The sequence below is a fragment of the Telmatherina bonti genome (assembly GCF_933228915.1).
Source record: "Telmatherina bonti genome assembly, chromosome: 3".
Lineage (NCBI taxonomy): Eukaryota > Metazoa > Chordata > Actinopteri > Atheriniformes > Telmatherinidae > Telmatherina > Telmatherina bonti.
This window is the reverse complement of record NC_136621.1, coordinates 28,156,451-28,170,279: the sequence shown is the minus strand read 5'-3', so window position 1 is coordinate 28,170,279 and position 13,829 is coordinate 28,156,451. Positions and strand designations below refer to the sequence as shown.

At 36.5% G+C, this 13,829-nt stretch overlaps 2 protein-coding genes across 3 annotated transcripts in view; one reads left to right on the top strand and one right to left on the bottom strand.

Moving 5' to 3' along the window:
* The first annotated feature begins 4,697 nt into the window (after window positions 1-4,697).
* Window positions 4,698-9,662, top strand: tmem184c (transmembrane protein 184C). Of its 2 annotated transcripts, XM_079264405.1 has the most exons (10): window positions 4,698-5,296; window positions 5,969-6,099; window positions 6,180-6,216; window positions 6,495-6,700; window positions 7,181-7,255; window positions 7,366-7,459; window positions 7,607-7,719; window positions 7,831-7,930; window positions 8,070-8,241; window positions 8,342-9,662. In XM_079264405.1, exons 1-10 carry the CDS (start codon window positions 5,180-5,182, stop codon window positions 8,650-8,652), a joined length of 1,356 nt encoding a protein of 451 aa, XP_079120531.1. In that variant the 5' UTR covers window positions 4,698-5,179; the 3' UTR covers window positions 8,653-9,662. The 2 variants fall into 2 exon arrangements, with proteins under 2 accessions (XP_079120531.1, XP_079120530.1); XM_079264404.1 differs by having other exon boundaries at window positions 7,366-7,719.
* A 2,421-nt stretch (window positions 9,663-12,083) lies between these two features.
* The window catches only part of prmt9 (protein arginine methyltransferase 9), a 16,323-nt gene continuing 14,577 nt past the window's right edge, over window positions 12,084-13,829 (bottom strand). Inside the window, exon 11 of the mRNA XM_079264467.1 lies at window positions 12,084-12,475. Coding sequence (XP_079120593.1) covers window positions 12,233-12,475 — 243 coding nt within the window. The 3' untranslated portion in view covers window positions 12,084-12,232. The remainder of the gene's footprint in view (window positions 12,476-13,829) is intronic.

Below are 13,829 nucleotides of genomic sequence, written 5' to 3'. Positions count from 1 at the left end.
TGCTGCTGCTTCAACCAATAAATCATTTTTATCCCCACTGTAAGAAGCGTGACAGTTTATTTTACTGTTGCACGGGTTTCTCCAAGAAATTGAGAGGCCCCTGCTGTTTTTCTTCCATGTTTGTGAAAAAAAGGAGTCTGGGAGTGATTTGGAGTGCACTGTGACCTGCGCTGCAACAGAGCCCTAAGGGTTGCGAATGTCAGCGCAGAGGATGTGAAAGGCTTGGATGGTGGGAATTTGAGACAAATCATTTAACTTCTTATTTCTACACCCAAGAAAAGGATAGAAGAAAGCTAGTTTTGACCACTGGCTGGACTGGGTTTCGTGTAATTCTAGTAATAGATGAAAAATTCCCAAAACTGAATAGTTATAAAGTGACAAGCATTTTTTGTATTTATAATACTGTTAGTACATATATTTGCAAGGTTTGGGACTAAATTCAGTCACTGGATAGTTAGTATTCATGTCATTACCCTGAAAGTTTCCTGTCACTGTCAAAAATAGACAGCAACCAGAACCATTTCATCCATATGCAGTGCTGATAAGATGCCAAAATCAACAGACCATTGTAGCAGTTGGAGGTTTATCAGAAATCTTTCTGTTATTTTGTTTTAGAAGTTAGATAACCAGGACATAAATATTATGAAAGCGTTTCATATTCCTCACATTAAATCACATCTCAATTAAGTTTAAATAACCCCGAGAACAATTATCTAACTGCCCAAACTTGCTAGAATATGACAGGAAACTGTTTAACGAAGTGGAAAAGAGAATAACTAACGCAGACAAATAAAATTAAGTTTTGTAACTGTGATAAGGCAGTGAAAGACAGAAATCAGAGTGTAAAAAATGCAAGGAGCATGAAATGGAATAGTTTCATTTCTGGTATTTGGTGGGAACACTGTTCCCTGCCAGTGGTGAATTGAATTAAGCCCAAAAACAAATAACAGAGGATCTCAGAAGACCACCTTGCTGCTCTATGCAGAGTTCATTCCCGTTGTGTTGTTGTTACAGTACGTTTAAGGAAAATCACTTAACAACTAGTTTATGAGGCAAGTTATGGGGATTTTACAGGCAAAATGTAGAGATTTCTGTAACTGTTTGATTTGAAATTGTATTATTATTATTATTATTATTATTATTATTATTATTATTAATAATAATAATAATAATAATAATAATAACAATAATAATAATAATAATATCATTATTGTTATTATTATTGTTGTTGTTGTTGTTGTTATTGTTATTGTTATTGCTATTGTTATTGTTATTGTTATTGTTATTATTATTAATAATAATAATAAACATTTTACAAAAAAGGAAGCTTTAGGCAAGAAATAGGTTATGGCTCACTGCTTAGTGACAAACTCCCAACCTGTCAAAGGCGAAAAAAATCTGAAAGTACCATCATAAACTGTCATTCCACTGATTAACATAATCAAATGAGATTGGTAATATGTGAAGCTGTTTTCATCCAATCCAAAATAACACTGTATCCAGAAATGCAACCTAAAACTGGAACAAGTAAATAATAGATTTTTTTTTTGGCTTGCCGTAATTCAGATCAGATTTTATGTTAAATGTAAGGCCCTTCAAAAAGAGAAAAATCGCACAGCCTGTTGGGAGGCTGAAATCTTGTTTTCAACAAAAATAAAGACAAATTCCTTTTGAGAAACCCTCCAGTTCTCAAAAGCAAAAGAAAAAAGCCAATAAAGGGAAAAGTGATGCAACACAATGGCAAATATACCCCAATCCTACCTTTTTTCTGTGTCTTACAGGCATCATATCTCGATTTGTTTATATTTTCTAGATACAATTAAATCGGTCAGTGAAGACACTAAGAGGCAGTTTCTTTTTTTTTTTTAATTATCTCTGTTACACAAAGGCTAAAACTTATTAATAAATCAAAATATTTTTTGGCATTTTCGGAAACTCATCAAAGTTTCTGAAAAATAGTGCTGTTTGTTTTCACCCATTGATCTTCTGAAAATGTTTGAGGAAAGAAGGAAGTTGCAGACATTTACTGATAGTTTTAGTTTTGGTATTTGAATGTTGACATCATGATCACTTATAAAGCTGAAAAAGTCACCACATCAATTGTTATGAAGAATTCAAATTAAGCATTTTAAATACATTTTTGCATCACGACCACAAATCAAATGAAACCCAGTTTGATCGTGACTGCTCCACTGATTTAGTAATTCAGCATAATCTGCGGGTTACAATAACATAAAAAGGCAAAAGTATTTGCTCCTATTATCTAAATGACCCTTTTTTCTACAAAAAAAAAACCAAACCTGAATTAATTGTATTTATTTAACAAAAAACAATCAGAACATTCAAACAAATTAATTCAATATCTAACGCTGTTGTGGTCAATTGCTGAAGCAACTGTCATGGATGCTGCATTATTGTACTTAATCCAAGTAAAGTAACAAATAAAGTGGGGTCAGGTGCATTTGTGACCCATGTTACTCTTGTGTTGAGGAAAATTAAGCAGCCTTACAAGTAAACAAACTGGCTGTCATACAATCTTTTTTTTGTTTTGTTTTTTTTACAAATTTATACTGTTTATAGTTATCAAACTACGTTTTTGTTTTTTTTGTTTTTTTCAGAAACTGAGAAGAATTACCTATATTTGAAAGAAAGGGTTTGTAAATGTAGGTATTGTATATATCATGTACACATTATAATCCTTCACATAGTTAATCACATAGTTTTAATTCAATTTTATTTCAGTTAATTACATCATGTAAATTTACAGCAACCAGACTAAAAACGAAACTTAGATCAAATCAAAGAGGTTCTTTATGTGATGAAGGAATAACTATCTGTGCAATCTGTGTTGAAAAAAATCTAGTCAGATTTTCTATAATAATACCCCACATTTTCTATCATTTCTCAATGGAATTTAATCAAATAACATATAAAATGCCACTGCTTGTAGCCCTCTTAGAAGCTTAGAATCATATAAACCTGAAACTTTTCTTAAACTACTTTTCAAAGCTTCGCCAACTGTATCTTTCTCATGCTGTTATTCCTGAGCAGCAACATAAATGATGAACTGAAGGGAACAGTCTCAGTGAGTCAGAACATTTCCTGACACACAGGCCTATGGCAGGCATATTCAGATAAATAAGTAATCGTTGAACAATTGCAGCATTGTGTACTCCTTTGACAAAGGAGGTGCACTTTGGCTGATGGATTATATCCCAGCACTGAGACAGTATGTCTCCTCCTTTGCTCTGCATTGATTATTATTATTCCTCAGACCTATCCATTCTCTTTAACCATTTATGTGTTTCCACCCAGTGCATAAACAATCTACTATGTAATTCACTAAGGCATGATGGACGCCACATCCTTTATGCTGAAATGTGTTTTTGGGTTTGATCAGACACAACATATGTTTATGTACCCTGCCTTTACATGGCAGTACCCCGTATGCCATTTTGCATGGCAGTCCCTTCAAGCTATCCACCATGGCACCAGCTCAGAGGACTTGTGGCAAAGACTATTTCTAATTCATAAAAGCCAAAAGGATCAATTCAAAATTTATGAACAATCTGTCCTGTAACAATCAGTGATTTCTGTGACTGTGGGGCAGTGAAGATGTGGTGTAATGGAAAGAAAAGTTCTGCTGTCCCTTATTTGAAAGAAAACCTCATATAAAAGTGCATTTATACTCACTAGGGGAAATGTTTAGTTTTGATGGGCCTTCTTTTGTCAGTTTCATCATCTAAATTAAAAAAAAAAAACATTTGAGACTCCAACGAAGAAAAGAAAAAGAATTCAAACTGAAATTAAGTCTTTTTAAGAGCTAGAAAATACTCTTTTTAAAGGATTCTATTTCTGTATCTGGATTATTTCATGCTGCTGCAATAACACAAATTCCTTCTTTCATGGGCAAATAAAGGACGAGGCTATTCTCTTCTACTGTTAAAGTCAAATAACTATTTCCATTTGAGGAGTATTTGATGTAAAACAAATTTGTATCAATTCTGTTCATGTTACAGGATATTTACTGTAAATGATTACAGTTTTTTTTTTTAAATATTTTTTTTATTAAATGAATTTACTAAATATTATCTGGTATAATCTATTGCTGTTAAAAATATTTAATTTTATGCCATATCTTTATCAGAATAAACTGCACTGAAAATGAGTTTTACAAATCAGGTGACAGTATGTGGTGTGACCAAAAAAAAAAAAAAAAAAAAGAAAGAAACCAGGTAAGTTACATGATGTACAGACATAAGTATGCTTACCAGTGCTGCAATGAGCCTTGAATTGGCCTAAACGATGTCTATTTGAAATACAAAAACTAAAACTAAATGTCCAAGAGCCAATATGACAAGCAATGAAATAAGTGAGAGGTTTAGATGGTCCATGGCATTAAACTTAAACAAGCGGTCCAACAATTGCATCAACTGTCCAGATAAACCATCATGTCTTCTTAAGCTCTAGATGGCGTAATTTGGTTTGGAGAACTACCACAGAATGCGTAAAAAGTGAAGAGCATTATTAAAAGTTTGGAATCTTAATAATTATTGATTAACAATGCCATCTAGTGGCAAAGGAACAGATTTATTAAACTGAAATGCAACCAAACCCACTTCGTGACTGTTCATCATGATTGGCTACTAGCTACGATCCAACCAATCAGATTGTTTCTACAGACAGACACGAAAACAGGAAGTAATCGCTTGGCCAGGTTACTTCTTTGGAAACTTTTATTGACTATTATTAACCAGCTTTAAAGTCTTTTATGTATACACTTAAGTAGGAAATCGATTAAAATAGGTATGAGGTTATGTTTATTTGCATTTTGCATGTAAACTTCGAAGAATTTAGGCGGGATGGTAACCCGTCCAGTTTGTTTACATGGTAAATCAGCTGACAAGCTAACGTTAGCTTTATATAATCGAGTCATATGAGCTGTTGATTATCCACCAACACCATCCTCATGTATGAAATACAACGTTACTGAAGGAGTTATAACGTTTATTGTCACGTAAAGGTTTGCCTTTGGTCCCACTTAGTAGATCAAAGTTCAAACATGCGAAGCTAACAGTGACTACGTTAAAGACGCTAACAACGTTTGTCAGACTGGTTCAGCTTTTACTTATTGTATCAGGGGCCGGATGTAAAGGCCCTGCAGTGTCTTCATGTCAAAATGCCCTGTTCCTGTGGGAACTGGAGAAGATGGATTCGGCCGCTGGTGGTTGTGCTGTACATTTTGTTGCTAATAGTCGTCCTGCCACTGTGCATCTGGGAACTTCAGAAGTCAGGGGTCAGTATCACGATGGACCTGATTAACAGGTTTATTTGTTTTCATTCTGAGAATTCTGCTGGTTTTACACATTTGTTCATTATGTACTTAAATACACTGACTAAATAAGCTTGAGCTTCTCCCGACTCCCTTTGAACATGTTTCCAACATGAAATTCAATATTCAATATGTTTAAATCACAGAGGTTCAAATAGAATGAATGACTGACTTTCTATATGAAGTTAGATGAAAAATGAATATCTTAAATCTATGTGAAAATTACTAAACTGTTACTTGATTTAAAATATGTTTTATCATGAATATGCTCCAGCATTAATAGCAGAAATGATTTATCTCTGTGTGATTTATGTATAGAATTAATAATGTGTAAAGTAATTAGTCTCCAAAGATAGACTAGATAGAATACAAAAAAAAAGTATAATTTTCCATCTGGCGCAGAGCTCGAATGTGGGATAAGATGAGCCAAGCATAGTACATTTACCTCAAGTTTGACTTTTAAGTAGTAGCAAGTTTTATCCGCTTAAAACACGTCATGTTCTTTTAGGTTGTTATGCTATGTTTTAAGTTGCCATATAGCCTCCAGAACTGACATCATTAGATGTCAGTGTAAGCAGTTAAAAAAAAAAATTATGATTTTAATTTCCAAAACTATTTTTATTTTTTTAATGCTAGGTTGGTACTCATAACAAAGCATGGTTCATTGCTGGGATATTCGTCTTCATGACTATACCCATATCATTATGGGGTATCCTTCAGCACCTGGTGCACTACACTCAGCCAGAGCTCCAGAAACCTATTATCAGGTAAAATTATTATTCGTCACATTAATTACTAATAATTTTTTCTCACAGGTTATAAATAATTCTGCTTTTCCCATTTTTAGGATATTATGGATGGTGCCAATCTACAGCTTAGACAGTGTAGGTGTTGCATCATTTTTTACATAACTATTTTATATTATTATTTATATAATAAATAAAACACACACACACACACACACACACACACACACACACACATATATATATATATATATATATATATGTATATATATATATATATATGTGTGTGTGTGTGTGTGTGTGTGTGTGTGTGTATTTATAATTAACTTTTCTTATGTCTTTGTCAGTCATTATGCCCCATGCCACACTTATGACTGTATGTCCTCACTTTACGATTTTTGTTTTTTCTTTTCCAGTGGATTGCCCTGAAATACCCCAGTATAGCAATTTATGTTGACACTTGCAGAGAGTGCTATGAGGCTTATGTCATCTACAACTTCATGACGTTCTTATTAAACTACCTGGAAAATCAGTATCCCAGTTTAGTGTTGATGCTTGAGGTCCAGGAACAGCAGAAACACCTGCCACCTCTCTGCTGCTGCCCACCATGGCCAATGGGAGAGTGAGTTATTTTAGGAATAATAACACTTTACAGCAGGGATTGCTATGATGCTTACAAATTTAACTGTTCCTCCACACTCTCATCCCAGCCTATCAGCTTTACCTGGCGTAATTTTTCATTGCAGTCTTTGTAAAGTGCCTACATTTTTTATATGTTTAAACCGGCTTTGTTCCCTTGGCAACTGAAAAAAAAACCAAAAAAACATATGTTAGGTACTATTTAATTTGGGTGAGCAGTTTAGTCATCTATTGACATGTTTAACTGACAGTTTTGTTGCATTTTTATATCTGGGCATCATGGACCATTTTTTTAATGGTTGTTTTATAAATATTGGACACTTTTTTCAATAGTCTACTCAAAATATTTGTTCCATTATTGGTTGTTTAGTTATATCTTAAATTCAGTAAATGTTTGTTATCTCATCACCAGCTGCTTCTAAACCAGCTTTTCCAACATTCAAATTATAACATCTCTCTGCAGGGTTTTACTGTTGAGATGTAAACTGGGAGTGTTGCAGTACACAGTTGTAAGACCTGTCACAACAGTGATAGCCTTGTAAGTAAACTATGCTTTTAATGCACATAATTTCAATAAATTAATTATAAATTCAATTTCACTTATTTTGTTCATGGATCTGTTTTGATGTGAGCTCTCTTCATTCTAAGAATCTGTCAGCTGTGTGGAGTATACGACGAAGGCAATTTTAGTTCAGCAAATGCGTGGACCTACCTGGTTATCTTCAACAATATATCACAGTTGGTAATAAGCTGCTTTTTTTTTTTTTTTTTTAAGAGTCAAATTATATGTTTTTCTAAGGACTATGTCATATCTGGGAAAATGTTGAGAGATGTTTGTAAAGTTATCCATTTTAAAATACATTTATCTCTGTTTTCTCTTTCCTTCCAGTTTGCCATGTACTGCCTAGTACTGTTCTACCGGGCACTTAGAGATGAACTGAGCCCCATCAAACCAGTGGGCAAATTCCTATGTGTTAAAATGGTGGTCTTTGTCTCTTTTTGGTAAATCACAGTTGTGGTCTTGGCATGAAAATTTTATGGACGTTTCATGTTCGTGTTCAATTTGAGCTGTGTGTACATATGTACATTTATTTACTTTCCCAACTCCTCCAGGCAAGCTGTGCTCATTGCCTTGCTTGTGAAGATTGGTGTTATCTCAGAGAAACGTACCTGGGACTGGCAAAGCGTGGAGGCTGTAGCTACAGGCTTACAGGTAAAATAAAGTATATGTATTTAAAAATGTGAGTGTCTGAAGGTCAACAGAGCTGATGTAATGTATGTATACCCCTGAATATTGCTTACCTTGCATCAGTGTGTAACACAAACAGAGTCTAATGTCCTGTATCTTTTAGGACTTCATCATATGTGTAGAGATGTTTCTAGCAGCCATTGCCCATCACTTCAGCTTCACTTACAAACCTTACATCCAGGAGGCTGAAGAGGTTTCTTGCTTTGACTCCTTTTTGGCAATGTGGGACATCTCTGATGTCAGAGCCGATATTTCTGAACAAGTTCGAAATGTTGGTAAGGACGTCTCCCGCACTGATGTACTTCAAGGTTTCTTTGGAAGTATGTCTGATATCAGAATCACTTAAAATACGCTGTTTGCTACTTGTATTTCCAGGGAGGACAGTCATGGGTCGTCCAAGAAAGCCCTATTTTGGTGAGGCACAAAATGATGGTGAGCGATCCGGCCTTCTCTCTTCAGCATCTCAAGATGCCATCACTGAAGTTGCATCCAACCAAGTGTCTCCAAAAGGCCAATATGAGGGCCTAGGCAGAACAGTCACCCCACATTCTTTGTCAGCACCTGCTGGACTCAGCTCAGCTATGTGTGATGAAGATTTAGACCACAGATTTGGAGAAAGCCAAGAGGAAGAAAGGACAAATCAAACCAAAGAACCAGCAGAGGCGGATCTCATTGTGATTACCTAGCTTAGGCTGATGTCCCAAACAGCAAATGATTTGGCTGGGCTGGTCCCAGGTAGAGCCTCGCCATGTTCCATTGGAAATTACTGAAGCAAACAAAGCTACGTCATTTTAAATATATAAACACCTATATCAAACAAGTTTGCTAACAAGTGCAAAATCAAAGGACTTCTCTGCTGGTGACAGCCCCAAGAATGTTCAGTAATAAAAGCTCAGGTCTGTCAATGACGGCTGCTTTCTACTTCTGTATCTGTGCATAGGAATTGCTTCTACAACATGCTGGAAAGTAAAACTTCCCCTAAGTGGAATGCATCCCTCATTTATACACTTGCGCTTGCTCTATTTCATGTCAGTGTCTACATAGACACAGATAGACTAGATAGATACTATGTACGTTAATATAATAACAATGATAAAATTTTGATACATTGCACAGCCTTTGTTCAGTAAAGTTATAGCATCAAATAACTATGACTATAAATAACTTTTGAAGTGGTGTTAATGCTGTATTATGTTGGACAAGAAAATTGTGCTGCTCAGTAAACTTTACTAAAATCCCTTTTAAGTAGGATAGCTGTAGGAAAGTTTCTTTGTCCAAAAGAATATGGCCTTTGCACAGTTCATTGTAAGACTGGAATAATGACCTCTTCTGAAATCTGAGTGAATCATTTTCGCATTAGTTTTCCAATTAGACAATTTTCAGTCAGTCACATCTTAATGTGGATGAGAGGAATGTATGCAAATTTTAAAATGGCTCATTTTTTTAACTTTGTCTGTATTTTGAATTGACTGCATCAACTGAAGAAATTGAAACTACAACTCTACATTACTAAAAGCACATATAATGCCCTAAATTACTTTTTGTTCTTTTCAGAATATGTATTATCTTAGGACAAGCAAGGAGGAAACCAAGGCAGAATGAAGTTTTAGGGATACAAAGTGTTTCATGGCTATGTTAGAGTAGCTTTAAGCTATGTTCCCTAAAAAATATGTCTTTAATTGTGTAATATCAATATGAATACTGTGTATTGTAATTATAAAGGATTTGAGTGGGTGCTATAAATATAGTTTTAAGTATCCATCCATTTATCTATTTTCTATCGCTTATCTAATGGGTTGCAAGGGCAGCTGCCTAAGTAAAGATGCCCAGACTTGTCCAGATGTAATCCCTCCAGCATGTCCTGGGTCTCCCCTGGGATCTCCTCCCATAGGGACATGCCCAGAACACCTCCCCAGGGAAAGGTGGTAACAGGCATTTTGACCAGATGCCTGAGCCACCTCATCTGGCTCCTCTCAATGAGGATCTGTGGCTCTTTGAGCTCCTCCCAGATGTCCAGGCATCTATCCCTGCTGCCTTCTCCAGAAACCTCATTGCAACAGCTTGTACTTGTGATCTTGTTCTTTTGGTCACTCACAGCTTGTGACAATAGGTGAGAGGGTAGAAATATAAATCATCCTGTAAATTGAGAGCTTCACTTTTTGGCTCAGGTCCTTCTTCACCATGACAGACCAATAGTCGGCATTACTGCCGGAACCAAATCGATCATATGCCAATTACATGCTTTATCCTTTCCCCACTTGTGAGCAAGAGCCCCAAATACTGTAACTCCTCTACTTGGAGCAGGTCCTCATTCTCGACCTGGAAAGAACACTTAACCTTTTTCTGGCTAAGGACTATGGTCTAGGACTTATGCGTGCTGATTTTTATTCCAAACACTTCACACTTGGCTGTGATTCACTTGAGTGAGTGCTGGAGATCATAACCCAATGACCCCAACAGAATCTTATATGCAAAAAGCAGAGACCTAGTCCTGAGGCCACCAATTTACCTTAAACACTTTGGTTGCACCTAGAAATGCTGTCCAGAAAAGTTGTGAACAGAACTAGAGATATAGGGCACCCTTGGCAGAGTCCTACCATCACTGGAAACAAATCCAACTTACTCCTGGCAGTGTGGACCAATATAACACCGGTTGTACAGGGAACGAACAGCTAGTACAAGGGGTCCAGTACTCCATACTCTCAAAGCACCCCCCACAGGAGTCCGTGGGGGACATGGTCGAAACACCTTGTTCAAATCCACAAAACACATAGACTGGTTGGTTAAATTCCCCTCAAGACCCTGAAGGTTGTGTAGAGCTGGTCCACTGTTCCACAACCCGTATGAAAACCATACAGCTTCTTTTCAACCCGAAAATTCAACTATCCAACAGGGACCTTTGAATACCTTACTAAGGAGGCTAAGAAATGTGATCCCCCTGTAGTTGGAGTAGCCCTTCCCGAGGACACTGGTTCCAGAGCCCAAGCCATGTGTTGAGGTGAGTCCAACTATCTAAATCACAGGTGTCAAACTCTACACCTCGAGGGCCAGTATCCTGCAGGTTTTTGTTGTCTTCATGCTCCAACACACCTGACCAAAATTCATAAATAGGTTGACAAGAAGTTGCTGGATTCATTTTATTTGAATCAGCTGTGTTGGTAGAGGGAAACAACAAAAACCTGCCGGCCATCAGCCCTCGAGGACTGGAGTTTGACATCCCTGGTGGAACTGCTCAACCTCACACATCAGCTCAGGCTCCTTCACCAGGAGAGGTGACATTCCACGTCCCAAATGCTAGCTTCTGCAGGCAGGGATCAGACTGCTAGGGTCCTTGCCCCAACGGACCCTTTCGCCAGTGGTGAATCCACAGTAGGGGGAAGTTTCAAGTATTAAAAGGAAGAGAGACACAATTCATCCTGAATTACTAAAATCACAACATTCTGTAAAAGTTGTACTGTGCCTGGCTTATTCCAATGTTTAATATAAGCTGATTAACTAGTCTTCAGATGCCTTGTTATATGTGCCGTGGCAGTAGTCTAATCCACTACATCAATTTAGCATTTATATAGTTTTATTGCAAGTTTTCCAGCCTTTAAGGTGGACTACTTTTGCAGCTGCTGCACTTAAGCCATTGATTTCTCCTTAACACACTTTTCAAGCTCTTTTTCATTGTGACTCATCAATTTGTTCAAGGATGCCGACTATTAATGTGGTTTAAGATACGTTTGTCAAAAAATGTCTATCGGTTTGACATTTTGCATAATATCCAGCTCAAGCATGTTGCATTGCCTTTTTATACATATAAAAATTGCTGAATTACATCAGTTGTAATGTTGAACATTTTACATTGTCAATAAAAACAAATTACATGTGATATAAGTCTTGCATTTGTCACATTTATTGATGAAATAGTTTGGAGCCAAATATCTTTACAACTGCATTTATAATAAAAGAAAAGCAATACTTTATACATTAAATTTTTCTAGTAATATTTATAAATGTTTTGTGAATTTTTCCCACAAGCTCTAACAAAGTACATCCTGTATTATCAAAGCTAGTATCTAATTTTTGCTGATCAGAGACTCTTGAGTTTGCAAAACAATGAAACTTTGGAGAGTCATGTCACAAGAGGAAAAAATAAAAGGGATGGGACATCTTTAAATAACACCAGAGAAGAAATGTACAGCATTGAATTCATTTCCCACATACCGACAGAGAAAAATAAAAATATGTAATAAAAAAAAAGATCATACAGTTTAACACAATTTAACAGTCCATCTGTGCAGGTGTGTCCTGTATATGGACCGAAACTGAGATGGTGCTTTTGTGAAGCTTGACGGCAAGGCTGACCCAGTCCCCAGCTCGAACCTCGATGGGCTGCTGCAAAACAACAGCTGCCTGCTTCCAGTGAGAGTTCTGGCTGAGGGTGCTTACGCTGATCTCCTGGTCCAGGTAAATGTGGTACCAAAAGGGAATTGCGGTTATTCTGCCTGCTGATGTGGCCTGAACCTGTGAAGACAGGAATCAGTGCTTAACAATATGCTTAATAGTCCAGTCAGGTGTTGACAAACCTGTTACCTGTAGATGACTTGTAATGTTTTACTTCCATTTGCAGTCCATTTTGCTTCCATTCCAATAGAAAGTTAATGTTTCTCTATTGTGCGTGCCAGTGGTAAAAGCAATAACTACAGCATTATTTGCCCTACAAATGAATAGGATCAGGCCTAAAACACAGACAACTTTAGAAACTTGCATCTTAGGCCTGCTTTCACCTAGAAACATCATTTTAAGTTTAAACAGGTCACGAAAGACGAGATCTTAACTAAAAGGAGATTATCACATCTCTTTCAGTTTTGACACATTCTTAGGTTGTTGTTTCCCCGAGGCTTGTCCCTCTGAAGGGGTCGCCACAATTAATCACTCAGCTGAATTGGGGGAATGCAGATGTTTTACACCAGATGCCCTTCCTGATGCAGCTCTCTGCATTTATCCAGATTTGATACCAGCCCTTAGAAAACATCTCCCTTGGGGCTGCAGCAGCGTAGTGGACCAGGCCTCGAACTGCTGGCTGTCAGGTCACAGGACAAGTGACTCCACCAACTGGTTAGGTTTTGTATGTGTGTGCGTGTCTCAATCATGTCTCCTGTGGGGTGTGCTCCGGGAGTATGGAGTGTGTGTGTACACTAATATATACATACATAACTTGCGTAATTACATTATGTTTAATTATATCCTATATTTATTTATTCTCCAGTGAGTACAAACGTATTGGATGACTCACTAGCATCCACTGGAATGGTTTATTAACAAGAATATAATGCCTTATTCATGAATATGCAAGAAAAAAGTTTGTAAATAGGTGTCCACCATATGGTCACTATGCATGAAGTGGTTCATCTCATTTCAGTGACAGCTGTTTTTTTTCCTTATTTATTGGGGTGATGTTGATACCCTTGACTACCACAGTAACCTCAGAATTAAATTGAGTTGTCTGGCTTAAACTTTAGTCATGTGGAGGAACTGTGATTCAGTGTGGTGAGTCACAATCCTTCTGACTCACCACAGAGTTTCTCAAAATATTTTGTTCTTTTAACTCGCTTTGTTTTTTCGCCTGCATGTTGTCATTGAGAGACACCAGTGTTGTATGATTACGTTTAATGTGATTGGTCAGTCAGTTTATGATTGTTTTTGTTGGACTGATATTGTGATCATGTTCTGCACACACACATACATATATACATATATATGTGTGTATATCTATATCTATATATATATATATATATATATATATATATATATATATATATATATATACATATATATGTGTGTATATAAATATATATATTTATATATACACACATAC

Coding starts and splice junctions, on each gene's coding strand:
- tmem184c (XM_079264404.1), top strand. CDS start 5,180: ATGCCCTGTTCCTGTGGGAACTGGAGAAGATGGATTCGGCCGCTGGTG. Junction 5,297..5,968: donor GGGAACTTCAGAAGTCAGGG/GTCAGTATCACG, acceptor TTTTAATGCTAG/GTTGGTACTCATAACAAAGC. Junction 6,217..6,494: donor CAATCTACAGCTTAGACAGT/GTAGGTGTTGCA, acceptor TTTCTTTTCCAG/TGGATTGCCCTGAAATACCC.